This window comes from Oreochromis niloticus, linkage group LG11 (genome assembly GCF_001858045.2).
Source record: "Oreochromis niloticus isolate F11D_XX linkage group LG11, O_niloticus_UMD_NMBU, whole genome shotgun sequence".
Classification (NCBI taxonomy): Eukaryota; Metazoa; Chordata; class Actinopteri; order Cichliformes; family Cichlidae; genus Oreochromis; species Oreochromis niloticus.
Window position 1 is genome coordinate 34,577,181 of NC_031976.2, and position 18,937 is coordinate 34,596,117.

Genomic DNA, 18,937 nt, shown 5'->3' on the forward strand with positions numbered 1-18,937 from the left:
TACATTCTAATTTTATAACAGAGGAAGCATTCAGTTTTGATTTTAACCAACTGAAGAAAGGATTCAGATGCTTCCTCCAATGCTGTTTTATTTAGCTTTCAACTTGCAATCATAAAAATTTAGTAATATAGTGTCTAAATAAACTGTTCATAGGAGAAGAGTGTAGAGTTTGTTAGACTCGGACCTCACCTCCTGTTTGTGCTGTTCTCCAGCTCTATAGATATCACCCGTTTGCCTTCCCCTACATCCACCGGAGGGGTCATGCCATCTCGTTCCCAGATGAGTTTTCAGGACCGTGACCACCCTCATCGAGCATCCTCCAAAGACATGTTTTACGTATCACGCCCTCCCCTGGCCCGATCCAGCCCAGCGTACTGCACGAGCAGCTCGGATATCACAGAACCTGATCCTAAGGTGAGTTTTACCACACTGACTCGGGGAATCATCATCCCATCCGCTAGGTTTACCTTTATCAAGGTGAGATTAGTATGACGTGCATGTTAGTCATACTGTAACAATCTGCCATCGTGTGATCGAGGCTCTAGTATATCATGACATCTGCTTTTTTCCCACTGATTCACCACGCAACTCATCCTAGCGGTATTTCCTGGGAAATACTTTGATGCATTCCGATAACCAGGCAGGCCTCGCGGTAAAAACACCCGCACCACCCTCACCCATCATCCGTGGCCACCTAACATAAGCAATAACAGGGGGCACACTAGCCTCTCATATCCCTTATTATTTAGGTGCTCAGTGTCAATAAAAGCGTATCTATGATGGACCTCCAGGATTCCCGAATGAACAGCGTGTCTAACCTGCAGTCGGTGGACATGCTCAACTCCTCCCAGGCCTCCATCGCCGGCATGGGCAGCTTCGGCGGGCTGAGCAGCGGAGGCGGTGGCGGCCTGGGGTCGGGCCTGAGCAGCCAGCTGCGGGCCGGTGGGAGGTTGTCAGCTGGCTCTGGCGGCTCCAGCATGTCCGGTGGCCTCCGGCTGAGCCAGCTGAGCCAGATGGGCACCACCACCGACTCGCTATCCCAGCAGCAGCAACAGCAGGCCGCCGCCATGCGCTACCCGCTTTCCTTCCAGAATCCCCTCTTTCATCTGGCGACTGCTGATGGGCCTCAACAGCAACAGCTCCATCACCAGCACAGCCGGGCTCAACCCCCCGCACCCCTTCTCCTGGCCCCAGAGCCCGAACCCTCTCACCAGTCCTACATCCCACAGTTCGCCCATGGAGGGTTCTCTCGCAGTGAGGATCTGTCCACCCTCAGGACCAGGGACGGTCACCTGGGACAACCCAGCATCATCCACTCACATAGCTACAGTGACGACTACAGCAGGGCTGACTATGGACGCAGGCAGATGTCCATGCATATGCAGGTAAATGGACTCTCACTGTATTTCTGTAATGTCATAAATTCACTATGTAATAATGTTTACTAGTGTTTATTTTCATTATACACGAAGGATAAAAAAAGGAACAATGTTATTGACATAAAAAATTATAATCACAGTGTCTCATACCCTCAGCTTCAGTTTTTGTGTACAAACCAGACTCAAAAATTCAAAAATGCTCTAAAATAAACACCAAAGATTTTCAAACCTTAAAACAGTAAATTATGAATCATTGATGATTAAATTGGTTCCAGAAGATTGTTTAATTCCACTCTTACCAATTTGTTGTGAAAGTCCTTCAGTGAGTATGCTTCATACCTCTTTCGCTCTGAAGCAGTGCCAGTGCTTTCTCTAGAACCTGATAAAAAAGACTGGAACCATAAAATTGCTGAGCCCAGTGTTGGAACTACTGATGTGAGTGGCTGGGAGAAGCTACTGCAGGAAATTCAGTGATGATTCAAAGATGCGGCTGTGATTTTCTCCTGAAATGTAATGAATATGTAATTGTTCACATGTTAAGCAAAATGTGGGCCGGTTTATAAAACGCAGATCAACGTAGTCACCGTGATGTCACCGATAGATTTGCAATGTTCTGTTTTCACCTTAGCAAGCTTAGCATTTTGGAAACAGACATCACATGAACTTCATGTTTTGATCAGTAAGGCCTGAAACTATCAACTAGGCCCAAAAACTTTTGAACATGTTTACTGAAACCCCCAAAATCTGGGCCTTTCTTTAACAGTGGAGCCGAGCTTTAGGAGTCAATCACCAAAAAGATCTCTTTATTCCAACATTTATTAGGAATATATAATATATATTAACTAATAATATATAATTCTGATTCTGAGATGTTGCAGTTTTTCTTTCTCTAGTGTGATGGTAACAATCTTTTTTAGGGATGAGCTTTAGACATGACGCCATCATAAGAAGTCATGAGCACAAAGTCACAAGTCTTTGTGAATGTTTATGATTGTTGTCATTAAGTGTCACGATGTCATTTTTATTACAAAGTTACATTGATTGAGATGTCTTTGTGATGGACAGCTTGACATTAAGCAGGACAACATAAACCTGTCATAAACATGGCGTACCGGGTCAAACTTGAAAAAGTGTCTCACTTTTTGCATTACATCACACATTACATTAAACTGCCAACTGGATGTGATGTGACACTCATTATTTTTTTTACCTAAGCAACCATAACTCTATTCAATGCTGTGCCTCTCACTTGATTTTTTTATTTATTTGTTGTTAAAATGTCTTAAACTTAAGATCCTGTATTAAGACCACATTCATACAGATTGCTACTCAGTTAACACTGCAGGTGTAAAGGCCAAAAACAACGAGTTGCCTGTCAGAAAAGCTGAATCAAACTACAATGCCATGCAAGCCTCATCCAACAAGGGGCTGCATTGGTGCTGTCAATTCCCAGTTTCATCCAATCTAAGAAGCTAAGCAGAATCAGGCCTGGTTAGTACTTGGATCCTTGAGTGTCTGGTGCTGATACCAGGTGCTGTAAGCTTGAATTTGATTGAGTAAAGTGGGTTGTCCTTTCATTGGAGGGTTAGTGGATGAATCTTCAGCCCACCTGATCTGTATGTCTAAGGGTGCTTGAGGAAGATACTGAGCTAGAATAAAGCACTGGAGCTACCAGGGGGGCTGAAGATTTAGATGGGCACTTGGAGTAGTCAGTAAAATTAGGAAAACAATGCAATTAATTTAAATTCAATAAAAAATTTTATATAGCCCCAAATTACAACAACAGTCACCTCAAGGTGCGTAATATTGTAAGATAAAGATACTACAATAATACAGAGAAAACCCCAACAATCAAATGACCCCCTATGAACAAGCACTTTAGCATAATAAAAAACTCCCTTTTAACAGGAAGGAAACTTCCGCCAGAACTAGTCTCAGGAAGGCGCAGCCATCTGTTGCAACTGGTTGGGGGTGAGACGAGTGAGACGAGTCAAAACGCACACTGTGGAAGAGAGCCAGAGATTAATAATAACTCAAAATTAATTGCAGAGTAGTGTATAAACCAGGGGTGGGCAACTCCAGGCCTCGAGAGCCGGTGTCCAGCAGGTTTTAGATATCACACTGGGTCAGCACACCTGAATCACACGATTAGTTCGTTACCAGGCCTCTGGAGAACTTCAGGACTAGTTGAGGAGGTCATTTAGCCGTTTGAATCAGCTGTTTTGGATCAAGAACACATCTGAAACCTGCAGGATACCGGCCCTTGAGGCCTGGAGTTGCCCACCCCTGGTAAAAACACATAGCATTAAAAATCTTACCAGTCCATATTTCTACTGTTACATCACCTTCATAGACTGAATCTCAAAATGTTTGAAACTCATCAATTCATCATTCAAACTGAACTTCTGTTATTACATTTTATTGTCTCATTAGTATTTGAGGCAATTTACTCGCCTGTGGCAGCCCACTGAATTTTTTTCCAATCTGAAGGTTTGTAAAAACATTAATAAGTGAATTAGTATAAATGTTAATTTATCATTTACGTGTTTTTCAAGGATAATCTCCAACAGCAACAAATGATGGGCATGGCCTCCCAGACGGGAACCTCCCATTCCTCCCTGGCCACCACGCCTCCCTCCACAGTCCAACCTATGCGCCAGAGTTCTGTTGCTCCGCCTCCCACCCAGCGTGTCAAATCCCAGACCTCCCATCAGCTGTCCGTCAGTGCAGCTGCTGCACCCTCTGCTCCTGCAAAAACAAGGCCGCAAAGCGGAAACCTTCTCCAGTCGCCAGAATCTGGCTACGGCAGGCAGCATGGGCCCCGGCAGCTCTCCGTCAAAGACAACACTGCCCCGGGCCTGCCCCACCAGCAGAGCTCTGTCAGGGAAAGCCAGAGTCCGCAGGGAACCACCAGTCAGAGCACTCAACAGTCACCACAGCAGCAGCCTCAGCAACAGCAGCACCTGCTCAAACCCACTATGAGCAAACAGGTAACTGCTGCACACTCTCCTAATATCTAACTTTCCTATTTTTTTTTCTACAGCACCTGCGCTCACAGGTATTTCTCAACAACAGTGTGTAAGATGTCAGTGTTTAGCTTATCTAGGGGATAAAACTGACATTCAAGATTAAGAGCTTGGGAGCCACCAGGGCTCAGCCATGCTCAAAATGTACGAAGTCGTGTAGCACTGAGGCATTTTGGGCAACATCGTGCACCAAATTTATGAAAGTGACTTTCACCCAATTAAAAATTCATGGTCTCATATTCAGTGTGCTGACCTTTCTTCCCAGGGCTCCCAGTCTCCATCTACCCTCAATCCCCCAACGCCAGCCAATGAGCGGACGGTGGCCTGGGTCTCCAACATGCCTCATCTGTCAGCTGACATTGAAAGTTCTCGGATTGACCGTGAGGATTTCAAACTTAAGGAGTACTCAAAAAGCATGGATGAGTCACGCATGGATAGGGTGGGTTTAATTTTTAAGTATTTAATTAACATTTTAGTGGAAGTCAGAGGAACATTATGTCTGTCATTGCTGAGCAGATGGCACTCAGATTTGATCTTGACACAGAAGTCCAGAGGTCTCAAACTGTGGGAAACAAAAGCCATGAGCCAAATGTTCAACTTCTTTGCATCATTTTTCTTTTTCTGCAGTTTTGTATATTTACTGTACCTCCTCCTTTATAAAGGCAGCCGGCCTAATTTTGAATATCTGGAGGTGATTTCCAATGCTTGCATGAATGTGTGTAGAGTACTCAAATCCACCAGGCACTGCAGTGACCAAGAAAGCGAGGCATGTACGCACCAGCGTCGCAATAAACTGCTCTAATTTAGCATTCTTTTCACATCTCTACCTCAGGTACGGGAGTACGAGGAGGAGATCAACTCCCTGAAGGAGCGCTTGATGATGTCCCACAAAAAGCTGGAGGAGTATGAACGGAGGCTCCTCACGCAGGAGCAGCAGACCAATAAGATCCTCCTACAGTACCAGAATCGTCTCGAGGACAGTGAGAGGAGGCTACGGCAACAGCAACTGGAGAAAGACTCCCAAATTAAAGGAATAATTAGCAGGTAAATGGAAGCTGTTGTTGGGATGGAGGGAAAAGACTTGTGGTCTTGTATAAGGAGGCCATTGGTGGGCCATAGTCTTTCTTTTTCTTCTGTTACAGGGTTTTTGTGGAAAAAGGACCTTTTCTATAAAATTATGATTGCTAGCATTAATTAAAAAGACTTATTATACTTCTGCGGAGGACTCCATAGTACAACGTTAGCATATTGGATTCTGTTTAACAGGATGAAACATGAACATGAAGCAGTTGTTACTGGCAATATATACATTGCACATCTGAATAAGACTCTATTTACCAGAGGTTGTTATCTTGAAAAGAATATTACAAGATAAGGAGATTGGTTTCAGTTTCATAAAGCACTGTAGCCTATGAGAAAGGATGGGAGCTTTATATTGAAAGCCAAAGCTGCAGACATGTAATGAGTGACAAATTAAATAATAGACTGTAATATAGAAGACAAAGATCTTTATCTTAGATAAGCATGTAGGAGATGTTCCCGTGGTGGTTGTTTCTCTTCAGCTTAGTTAAGCTGGACAAAAGAGTCTTTGATTGTCCTCTAAGCTCTTGCCGTAGCAAATTTAAATGCGGTCATAACCTCACAACATGGTTTATTTGTTATTCAGAGAACTCCAGCTGAGCCCTAATTTCTCGAGTGCTTGTGCGAAATTGTAATGGGGCTTTTATTGTCAGTGCAGTCTTAACTTTTATTGATTACTCACAAATTAAGTAGTTCATGGAAAAAAGGGTTGAGTATTGATCGTGTCTCAGTTGTATTTTTCAGGAACAAAAACCAAATATTTGCTGGGTTTTAAGGACACCGTGAGCATTTTACATGTGACCGCATATTAGCAATGGTGCCCTGCATTTATTTTTGTTTTTATTTTACAGTGAAAAGACACTTAAAACTACATGAAAATATTGCAGTATTTTTACATCTTATAATAGTCTGTGGTCTGCAACTGAAGGGTGGATAACTGTGACAGAGAATATTGCCACTTCTAATCCACTCCAGGAAAGAAGACTTGGAATGAAGACAGAGAGTCCTGCTCGTCTTTTATGGGAAAACATCTTAAAAGGCCTAACCTTGTATATAAGCACCATTAAAACGTCCTCCTTTATCCTGTGCTGTCACACTCACCATCAGCTGTTGTTTATGAACCAAGTTCTGGATTTTGGGATCATGCGGGATGATTCCAATTAGCAGAATTTTCAAATGATTCTCCTACGAGATTGCACTGTAAAAGCACAAAAGGATGGGGAGTTGTAAAACTTCAGAAACATGTCTGCACTTTTTAAACCAACTCAAAGAATTGTTTTGGACCTTCAGGCACCGGACTATGGAAGACCATGGTTTAATATTAGCTCTTCCATTTTAAATCAAGGTGAACCATGTTCACTGAAGGACTGCGGATGTTTGGGTTTTTTTTTTACTTCTCCAGAGTGAACATGGGGACTAATACCTCTCTCTTTTTTTAACAACACATGATGTGAAATGAAGAGGGGAGAACATCAGAGACAAACCTGAATCAGTCAGTGAATGGTGAAGATTCAGGTATAAAGGCATAAATGAGCTATGCCCTATACTACAGAAACTTTGTCAGAGCACTTAAAGCAAACCCCTTGAATACTGCTCCCCTGGAGTTAAAGCTTAAGGAGAGTGCTGTGCTGTACACATAAAGCACAACGTGCAGTTATTAGCTGGTGTTTTCAAGGCTTAAACATGTAACTTATGGGACCTTTATCATCTGACCACACAAGGATGAATTACAGTAAGTAGCAGATCTGGATGCTTCCGAGTCAATTTTACACACAATTCACTGAGCCAGCCCAGGTCATGCAGAGCATTGCAGCTCTAATGCACACACGAGCAATGCAAATAATGTAGAGAGCGAGGATGCCAAGAAGCCTTTTCTCGGGGCATCCTGTTGATTGGACTACAAAATATCAGTGAAATAACAAGTGCAACCATAGCCTTATGTTATGTTTCACCTTAAATTGACTTTTATGTTCAATTTTCACATTCAGATATATAAACATATATATATACATATATATATTATGTTGATGCAAAAGCAAGCTCAGGTTCTGCTAATGGAGCCCTTAGTTGTGACCTTAATTTCATGGCTCCTGTGTAGGCTTGAAAAAAAAACCAACTCTTTATCTGCAGACCTAAAATACTCAGCGTTATGTTTCAAGTTTGAGAGAATTTTTTTCAGAGAAGCCTTAATGTTCTGTGCATAAAATTTGCTTTAAGCTCAGAGCAAATCCAACCTATGTCATTAGACCAGGTACACATTTTGTTCTCAACAATCTAATTTAAACCAAAGCCGAATATTGAGTTTTAGGTCATGCTAGGTTAAACACTGAATCCACTTTACCTGTAGCACTTGTATTTTTTTTTTCTTTAGGGTAGTTATCCCATTAGTTGGCTACAGGCTCTCCCATTTTTTTGTCAAAATACTTTAATTTTAAATATGAATGAAACTATTTATCGTCCCCGAGCTCTTTGCTGTGAACTGAAGAGGTTTATGTTGACAAGATGCATTTGCAGCAGAAAGGGGGGAGGGGACTTAATGGTCTTAATTGCACCTGTCATAGTAATAATCTATTTTAACTATAACCCATAGCATAGTAAATTCAGTAATGCAAGAGCCATAATAATAGTAGTATATGAAATGTGATGTATATGAATTCTATTGAGAGTGAGATTACTATTTTAACCTTGCAATAGCTAACTTTTTAGCAGGAGAAGCGCAATAACAGATGCCGTATGTATCTGCGTGTGCTGTTTGTGCCAAATGCACATGCAGGATCATAAAGAGGTGTATTGTATGCATCTTGTGTCGATATCGAAACAGTGACTTCCTGCCAAAATCTTTTACCAGGTGCCATCTGCAGTATCTAAACATACAAAATATAGACCTGGAATACTGTAAAATGCAAAACACCACAGAGACAACATGACGACAATGACGTGAGTTTTTGACAGCCGTATGTTCTGCAAAATGTGTTCTTAAATCCTAAGTTGGGTTTTTTTTCTATTGTTTATGGGTTGTTTTTTCTTTTCTTTTTTTTGGATGACCTGTATGGTGCTTGTGAACTTATCTGCATTTTAAATGAAAGATTGAAATTCATATTATTTATTAATTAAAGCAAAACTGACTTTCTCATCTCTGTATGATTTTTGCTGTAAATGCTTGGTATGATTTTTTTTTTTTTTGACCTGCAGTCCGTCATTGGTGGTGTCCGGTGACGTGGTGATCAGAATAGTTGTTTAAGAGAGTTAGACTGTCATTTAACTTATGCAGTTAAAATATGATTTAAGTATTAAAAGGAAAAAAACATATTCTTTTCTATTTATTTTCCCTCTCCAGAGTCTTATAATATATAATATTCTGGTGTCAGTATACCTGCCTCTCTTTGTAGCAAGAATATATTGATAGGCTGTAAAGATTGTACAACAGCAAAAATTATGTTTAAATCTTGCAAATGAATTCATAGTGGTGATGAGTTTTGGCTTGATGTGTGTGTGATTGACATGGCTTGTAGCAACAGCCAAGAGTTTTTGCTCCCTTTTATATAGACCTGTGTCAAACAGTTGCATTGCGTTTATTTTAACCAAATACACTCAAAGAAGAATTTGGTTTAATGTGCATTTTAACTGCATCCATTTGGATTGCATAGTTTTTACATAAATGAACAATGTGATAAACTCGATGTGAGGCATATCTGTCAGTCAAATATAAGTCAAATATATTGTTTTTTAAATGCATACTAACATGCTGTTATGTACTGGGGAATTGGGTTTATTGCATGGTTGTTTTTGTATATTTAAAACACTTTTAGTTTACTTGTTTCATTTATGTTTGACTGACAAAAAGACATTGCTTTAATTTATGTTAAAATTATTTGTAATGTGCGATTAAAGTGCAGAGTAAGTCAAAATATTTCACGAGTTTGGGTTAAGCTTCCTGCATCAACACAAATTAGATGTTATCAGGTAAGTTTACAAAAAATAGAGAACATATCTGCAGCTGCTGTTTGACCCAGGTCTGTCTTTCCTTTTGCTTTTCATTAACTTTACATCCTATTTGACACCTTTGTCTTTTGCCTTTTTCCTCTGTAGCAAAATATTCAGACTTTGTGACCTCATGTTGGTACATACACACATTGTTTTGACTAAATGTACGACTTGACCTCAAAAGCACACTACTTGAAGTACAACTGGATATATAAAGCTTAACTTCTTTTTTTTCTCTTCTTTTTGTAACATATCACCCACATGAATCATTGTCTGCCTTTTTGGAGTCATGTCAGAATCTTAATGCTGTATGCCCATGTTACATTCCATTGTTTTTTGGGACAGTGCTAATATTTCTGTGTGTGCTTATGATTGACTCTTTTCTTTTCCTCTTCTCTTCTTTTGTAAAAAAGAAAACTCTCAACATTGTACATTATTTATGGAATAAAACATCCAAACGCTTATGTTTGAAACTTCACCTGTGGATTTTCGTTCTTTATTGTCAAACACGTGCCTCTGTGTTCTTAATAAAGTGATATGGATGTGGTGGAGGGGACTAGCTTTGAGTGACACAGTACGACTTGATTTGTGGTGTATTTATTCTGCATGGCGTCAATTAAATGTTCCTGTCAACTATTTGATTGGATTAGTGGCTTAATGAATGCACAAGTGACAATCTTCCACCTTGTTTTACTTCGACAAATTGACCTGCGTTTGCAAGATTACTCAATAGTTGACTATTATAAAGGGATAACATTCCAACAATCTTGTTTCATGTTAAGAAAATTAAAGGATGTTTATTCTTCTGCTGTCAGTTTCGATTTAAAAAAAATGTAAAACATGGAGAATCATGAAGGCAATGCATTGAAGTCTATGATGTGGAGAGGTCTTTCTTTATTCACGGTAACTTCTACTTGGCATTTACACCAAATGACAATATCCACAATTTAGCCAGTTGGCCAAGTAAGTGCAAGATAACGCTTTGTGAGAAATATCATTGAATGACTTTATCTGGAGTCGATCCCTGGCACTTGGATAATCATGAAAGCCGGGAAACCTGCACTGTTTGCTGGCTCATGAAAACTGCAGCCGGACTCTCGCTCATATCTGCGAGCAGAGTCTCTGAAATGATTAGTCAAAGGATTTTTCCACCCGTGCCTTGGTCAGTCTATGTTACGCAAGATGGGAAATTCCCTGGGGATGATGGGGATCAGTTACTGAACATTCACGTCACATAACCGGGCGTAATTTTCCACTGTTGGCTGTAATTGCGCTTTGAAAACACCTTAAATTGGGAAGAAATACTTTGATAAATCCCATGGGGACAAAACAAGGCTCCACCAGTGAAAATTGGCAGTGCCTCATAAAGCATGGCTTACGTTCCTGCTGCTCAATGGCTCAAAAGATTGTCCTTCCTATCAGTATTTGAGATTTAGATTTGAGATACAGGAGATCAGCATCTTATCACTGTGATGTTGTTGAGCCAGATGTTGGAGATGCATCTGCTCAACATCTTGTTAAGTATCATTTTGAATTCATAATACTCCCTCTCCTTCTGTCACCCCCCTCCCCCCCTTCCCTACTTTCTCTCTCCCCTCTCTCTTTCTCTGCTTCCAAGACTCATGGCTGTGGAGGATGAGATAAGAGGAGGAGCCATCCTTGAGCCAAAAACCAGGATTTTCGCTGATCAGGTCTGTGAGACTGCTTCTTCTGTCGTCGAGTTCGTACGGTGGCCCGTGCTATCTTCTCTCTCCATCCTACCTCTCTTTCCCCCCTGTTTTTGTTATGATTTTGTTTGCTGTGTGTATGTGGTCCCTCTGATCTGCCTCTGCCTTGCCCTGTCCCTGACCTGTCCCTGTGTTTGGGTTTGACTGCCATGCGTCTGCCAACATACCAGGCGGCTTTGAAGATGAAAGATGAAAGAATGCTGTTGTTTGTATTCTTAAGCTCAAGCTATCAAGATGTCTGACTCTAGCTGGGTTTGTGAGCGTATCTGGGTCTGTGGTGATGTTGCCAGTTTTGTAGTTGCTTCTGTTAAACCTTTCTGCCGAGCATGTTGGGGTTAAAACTCCTCAGATATTCGCACAGATTATTGAACAGCTGAAGCTCACGTCTTACTGTATTGTACGCTGCGTGATGGTGGTGCTGTGTCTTCGGGAGCTCTCCTTCCTCAGTGCTTTTCATTTCATGCCCAAAACCCACCCCCTTCCTGATCCTGCCATCCTGTCAAATTGAGCAAGCCCACCTTCAAGCATGAGTCATATGAGTTGATATATATATAACTCAAATCTAGAAATATTATTGGAACATAATCTTTGCTGTGTCGTTATCTTTGAAGCTGTGACCTGTACAAGTTTTGCTGATTTAATTAAATGTAAATATATCGCTTGTAAATTTGCCTCAGGGATCAATGTAATCACCTTAAGGAGATTACAGCAGAATTTGTCAACTTATCTCTCTTATAAATTAGATTTTATAATAAACTTATCAATTAAGTGTAGCTGAGTAATATATAAATACATTATATAAAGTTGCATGACATGGTACATGTAATTTAAACACATTCTGCGTAGAACTTAGTTACTTTGCAAGATTTCAAGATTCAAGGGTGTTTCTTGTCATTTCGGATGCTATTTACAGAAATACACAGGCTCAAACGAAATGTTTCTCAGCAGCCTCTATAGTGCAATAAAAATAAAATGCAATATTAGGTGTAAACAATCATATTCATTCAGTTAGCGGCAGTCCTTTCACAGAGTGGGATTAAATTAGATGAGATTTGAGACCAAGTACGCTAATTCGGCCCCATAATGGGCCCAGTCATTTTAAAAGTTGTTATGTTACCATGCAAAATACTTTATATGTTAAATGTAATGGAGCGTGGAAAAGATATTTTTTCATTGTGGTTATTAAAGAATTATATATATCTTAGCTCAGATTGCATTAGCTGAACTGATAGACTTTCACAAGACTAAATTATATTGGTTGTATCATGACGTGAAGGATTGTGAGGTAGAAAATTTCATGAATTCTCAAATTTTAGTAATTAAACACGAGAGTTTTGCTGCTAATCCAACATGATAAGAACTATATAAGGCATTACAATTTCAGGTTCTGTACATATAAATTTAAATGCATTAAATTCTATTCTGACTGTTGAATGAATCGTGAAGAAATAACCCTTTACTTGCCAATTTCCAAGTAATTTCCTTTCAGTAACCCCACTTGAAATGTTCCTTCCTTCATTAGGTCATACTTATGAATTGTCACTCATTTAATTGCATGAAAAATAAAAAAAAAATGCCTCATTGTATGTTTCTAGTTGACCTTCCAAGGTGCAGAGAGTTGAAAATAATAATGGAGTAGTGTTGGAGAAGTTATGTTTCATATAAACCAAATTTGGTGCCAGATGGATAAAACTATTTGGAATTTGATTTACTGCAGATTTTTTAAAATATTAAGAAGAAAAACAAAGAAAGAAAAGCCCAGGACTTTTAGGAGCACAATGAATCAGGATAAGTCATGTTCTCTGTCAGCAGAAAAGATGTATTTTGCTAAAAGTACCAAAATATGTATCTGTAATCACAAGAAAAGTTTTCTTACAACTACAGAATTACAATCACGCTGCAAAAGAGAAAAAAAGGAAAGAAAGAAAAAAAATATGCAAACGTATTCATGTATTCAGCTCATTCAAATTTAAAAATTCAAATTTATCCTTATATTTAAACATTTACAGCGCTGCAAAAAAGTATCTATGCCCTTCTTAATTTCGTTTTTTTGTCACACATATTTCAGAGGATCATGTATAAGAATACTATAGAATAGAATAGCCTTTTATTATCATTGTACAACGAAATTATGGCTGCTCCATGGCAACTGTGCAGGAATAATATATAAATAGTAAGACAACCGGAATAAATAACAGACAGGTGACATCTTTCCAAACTAGAGGAATATATACAAAGTGCTTGGAAGTAGTGCAAAGGACTTGGTCTGAGTATAAAGTCCATATGTGAGTGGCCTGAGTGATGGGGGTTACTCAGACCATGGCTCAACGTGGGGTGTGGGGGGGATAGTGTTTGTTGACAGTCCAAATGGCCCAGGGGAAGAAGCACTGTAGTCTGGACGTGTGGTACTGACCAGTGAGCAGTGGGTCAAACAGGTGGTGGGTGGGGTGCAAGGAGTCACCTGTGATGGCCCTGGTTTACCTGAGGCAGGAGGATCTGGCGATTGCCTCCAGGGGTAGTACAGGGCAGCCAATGATTTTTGGGGGGCGGTGTTAATAACCCTCTGCACAGCCTGCCTGTTCTCAGTCATGGCCCCTGCGTACCAAACACCCAGGCAGGTGGAGAGAGTCCAGGTGAGATCAACAGTAATGTGGGTGCCCAGAAACCTGAAGGTAGAGAATAATTCCAGCCGTTCTCTATGTATAATCAGGGGCAAGTGGACCTGTCTGTGCCTCCTGTCCATTATGAGTCCTTTGGTTTTAAGGATGTTCAGCTTCAGATTATTTTCTGAGCACCAATGGGACAAGTTCTCTAACTCTGCCCTGTACGCCGTCTCATCTCTATCAGAGATGAGCCCAACCACAGCGTCATCAGCTTACTTGACGATGACATTGGTTGGGTCGGTTTGGTGTACACAGGCTGTACGTGTACACCTACCTAGGTGTACACCTATGGGCTGAGATCTGGTGCTGAGTGACAGTGAGAGCAGAGGTGTTGGCTGAGTCTAAACCTAATAGCTTGTTGTCCCATCCTTGGCAGCAAGTCTCCAATGTGATAAGTGACAATGAGTCTTTCACATCACTTGGAGGAAGTTTGGTCCACTGTTCTTTGCAGAATTGTTTTAATTCAGCCACATTGGGGGGTTTCCAGCATGAGTGGCCTGTGCACGGACATAACAAAGTATCTCAATCTGATTTAAGTTCTGACTTTGACTAGGCAAACTCCAAACCTTTTGGGATAATTTTACTGTTGCATAACCCAAGTGTGCTTGAGTCTCAGGGCCTGAACTTACCAATGTGAGTCACAACTTACAAAACCTTAAACTTTTGTCTCGTCAGTCTACAGAATATTTCCCCAAAAGTCTTCTTTTGGTCAGCAGTGGTTTTCTCCTTGGAATTCTCCCATTTTTGTCCAGTTTCTTGCTTATGGTTGAATCATTGCCTCAACTGAGGCAAGTGAGGCCTGCAGTTCTTCACATGTTGTTCTGGGTCCTCCTGAATGAGTCATCACACTCTTGGAGTAATTTTAGAAGGCCAGACACTACTGCAAGGTTCTCCACTGTTCCAAAAATTATGTATTTGTGGATAATGACTCACCATGGTTCACGGACAAAAATATTGGGCCAGGCCTCTTAATCTTTAAATTCAGGCGTTTACAGTCCCATTTTAATGGGTGTATAAAATCAAATGCAGTGTGCCTTTGAAAATACTTGTAAAACAATGGGTCGTTCTAAAGAGCTCACTGAGTCTGAGCATCAGTTCATGAATTTTCTTCCCTTCTAAATATTCCACAATCAACAGTAAGTGGTATTATTACAAAGCTGAAGTGTTTAGGAACAACAGCAACTCAGCTAAAAAGTATCAGACCATGTAAAGTTACAGGGTGGGATCGACAAGTGCTGAGGTCCACAGTGTGTAAAAGTTGCCCGCACTAACTGCAGAGCTCCAGACCTTCTCTTACATTAACATCAGCACGAAAAATGTGAGCAAGGAGCTTCATGAGATGGGTTTTTACAGCCAGGCAACTCAGTAATTGAGTTGCTTGGCCGTGAGTTGCTGACCCAATAATTTTGTCAATTTAGTGTATCTGTAAAGTTAAACCATGTGGACAGCATTAATGCTTTCAGCTACAAGCTAATGCCAGCATATCAGTGATGATTATAATAATAAAGCTAGGATGGGGTGATGATTTCTTTCTTCACCGTGTTAGCGTGTGTTATGTAAATGAAAGATGAGGAAAGTTGACTCTGATAAATATGTAATTTTCAGGTTTCTATTGTACCTTTGTCATTTCAAAGATGATAATCCCCCAGTTTATGTTAATGTGTTGTACATGGCTGAGACCTGGGAAAATGTGATGTAATAAGGAAGATACTGCTGCAATGCTCCTTTAATGTGAAAGCAGCTAGCACCGCTCGAAGCTAAAACATCCATTTCTGTGAGTGAGCATTTTGTTGGGCTGTTTTGTCAGAAGTTAGTATTTAGTTTTCTATTTCAGCTTTAGGCACTCGTGCTTGTCACCTCAGCATTAAAGATGAGCAGACAGTTCAGTCCAGTGTGATAACTTTCACTTTTAATGTGTGGTGCACACGCAGCAGCTGAGAGTGTGGGGTGGGAGGGTAAATTAATAGGGAGTGAGAAGGGGGATGAGCCATGGTGCTGTTGTTTCCTCAGGCCACTGCTACCATCTTCCAAAACAACACTCCACACTTAATTAGACCTCACATAATATCACAGGTGCAGAATGCCATAATCCTTTCAACAAGAGTATCCCAATGCCCACAAAAAGAAAAGGACAAAAACACTCCAAGAAGATTAGATTTAAACTAGTGAAAGTTTCCTCTCTCTCTCCTTTTTTTAAATCTTAGATTTAACACACATTTTAAATGCTTTTTTTTTTGCCTAATGTAAACAGTGACTTTAAATTTTAGGTCTTTTTTTGTGCCTGTGCAGTGGTCGCTGCTAGGAAGCTCGCAACTCTTTTGTCAGTTTTAGCAAAAATCAACTTAATTCATAATGAAATTGAACATTGAATCAGTTATAATGTTTTTGTTTGTGGGTAAATCTCCTCCATAAGCATGCACTGGGACACAGAGCTGCCCTGAAACAACAAAGAGAAGATGATTCAGCTGTAAGGTAAAGTAAAGCAGTTAGGGAACAGCAAACAGGGAACTAAAACACTGCAACACATGTGAAGGGAAAACACATTTTTAGAACTTGAAAGTATTCCACCTATAACTCCACCCAGAAAAGCCACACCCAGGCATGAGGAGCTCGGACAATGCAGATGTTTGTAGGCTTTACAGGGATGAAGATGCAGCAGAAGCCTGTAAATGTCACTGCAATAGTATAACTTTTTTTTTTAAATTTACAGAGGTAATAACATTGTCTTGTACCTTGAAACATTCACATTTTGTCTTTGACAGTGTTGGACTGGTCATTTGTAGATTTTTCAGGTTTTTCTAAACCTTTCTTTTGATCAGTTATCAGCATTCAAAGAGAAAAATACTTCCTGAGGTTGTAGTTGCATTAATCACATCAGTGTCTCCTTCATTTAAGATTTATTTCCTTTGCCTGTGCTCATTTCTTGCAACTTTGAGTTTCAGCGAGGTGTGTGTGTGTGTGTTAGAGTAAACTTGTTAAAAAAAAAGTATATTCTTGGTTGTTTCTGTGTTTTTTTGCATATGGTGTTGATGTAACTAGGTTTTTCTGGGTTTTCAAAGTGTGTATATATTTCATAACGTTGATAACTGCATGTTTGATATAAGCATGTTCTTTATGCTGTCTTCTTACCTTTCTGAACCAGGAAACGTGAAACATTCGGCTGCTTTCAGATGCAGATGGCGTTTGGAGGGCACTATTTAACGCCTTTTTCGTTCTTGTCCTACAAGCATGATTTCTGTTAATGATACACTGCATGGCATGCTGCTCTAATGCTTTCAGGCTGTTGCGTGTCTGACACTGCTGTGTGTCTCTGGTTGCCATTATATATTTAAATGTGCCTTAGGAAGCATTTTATATGTATATTTATGTTCTTGTTCTCTGTTCATGTTGTGTTGTGCACCTTGTATGTATTGTTTGGGTGGCTGTTGATTTCCTCTACCCTCACTGCCCTTCTGGACCCTCCCCACTTGCGCACAAGTCGTCCCTCATTTTATTTATTTTCGCTATCAGTTTTCTCTTCCTGCCTCCTGCTTTTAGTCCTCCTCTGCTTTCCTTTTTCCTCTCATCTCCTCTCCTCTCGTTTCCTCTCCTCTCCTCCTATGTTGATGAGATACGGTGATTTCTCTTAGGGGAGGCGTCAGTCCATCCTAGTGCAGCCCCGTCTTGCGCCTGTCCCACCCCGAGTATCCAGGTAATAAACAAGCCGGCAAACTCTCACTCTCCATCCATAACTGCTGCCTCTTTTCCACTTCTACTGTTCTCTATGTGCGTCCCTGTCCTTATACAGCATCCTGTGAACTCACTGCAGGCCGACACACTGACAGGCCCACTTTGCTCTCCCATATATCTTCTCATAAAAAGGAGGACTGTCACAGAATGTCTGGACAGAGATGACTGATGTTTCGTAGGGGCACACCTGTGTGTTAGGGTGACAACAAAATAATGTCAAATTTTTAAAAGTGAGAAAAACAACTTGGCAGTTAGTGGTGTTCATCTAAATCATATCTGCACTCTGAGTGCCCATAAATCATGTACTGCAATATCAGTAACTGCACACAGTACCAGGCTGACCTGTGAACATTATGCCCCATGATAATATGTCCTAGAGAGGCAGAATTTTAAATGTGGGTCAATAAAAAATTGATAGAAACACTCCCATTCTGAGCAGAGGGCATGCTTTAAAAAACAAGAGGATATCTTTTATTGATAAGACAAACTGAGGCATTGCAGGACCACCACTGTGTGAATTAGCTGTGGCTCGCTAATGTTCAGCTAACTTAACGTGCAGTTACACTTGAAGGTGATGTTCTAAGCAGTAACACACAGTTGAAGCCCTTAAAGTCGGGAATGATCATGACTCTATCCAGCAGGTTTTTAAAATTTAACTAAAACACCCAAGATGTGTTTTGGCAGAAAACCAGTTCCAGCTAAAAGCTTAGATTTTATTGTCTCTGTTCAAAAGCTTCAAATTACTGTTGGTGAAACAGAAAATCAATTTGATTTTAAAACAAGTCCAGTTGTGAAGGATTCAGTTTGAACATGAAATTGATTCATAAGTTTAATAACTATTCATTTTGAATTGGCTACTGCTCCGATTTGTACATCCAATTGGCTCTTTTTCCAAGGCTGCACTGTGACCACCTACCAATATAAGAGAAATTTCATTAAGTGATGGTCTTATATGACTAATACTTTAACCTAAAGGATAACACATGCCTATGAAATCTCCAGTGACAATGTGAAGTCTGCTGCCTCATGTTCTCTGCTGCAGGGTAAAGGTTTGGTTTTTGGGGGGGGGGTGGGCAAACAAAAATTAAAGTTTTTATAACGGTTTTTTATACTGCTTTTGTGATTTTTGCAAGTGTATGTAATCACAGAGGGATAGGCATTTGTTAGCAAATGTTTTCTTTGGGGCTAATAAAAGCTTCACGGGGTATTTACTTATATATTTATGGTACAGGGTAAAAGTCGTGAGCCACCTTGCATTTCTTTAAATTTTGTTATGATAACAGGAAAAGGATGCAGTGTGTGACATGATAAAGGACCCACGCATGCAGTGATGTATTGACACATGCAAA

The 18,937-nt window shown here is 40.3% G+C and overlaps 1 protein-coding gene across 1 annotated transcript in view; it reads left to right on the forward strand.

Moving 5' to 3' along the window:
- syngap1b (synaptic Ras GTPase activating protein 1b) overlaps positions 1–18,937 on the forward strand; it is a 175,166-nt gene that overhangs the window by 145,740 nt on the left and 10,489 nt on the right. The window contains 6 exon segments of the mRNA XM_025911552.1: positions 213–414; positions 792–1,385; positions 3,935–4,369; positions 4,671–4,844; positions 5,238–5,449; positions 11,088–11,160. Coding sequence (XP_025767337.1) covers positions 213–414; positions 792–1,385; positions 3,935–4,369; positions 4,671–4,844; positions 5,238–5,449; positions 11,088–11,160 — 1,690 coding nt within the window.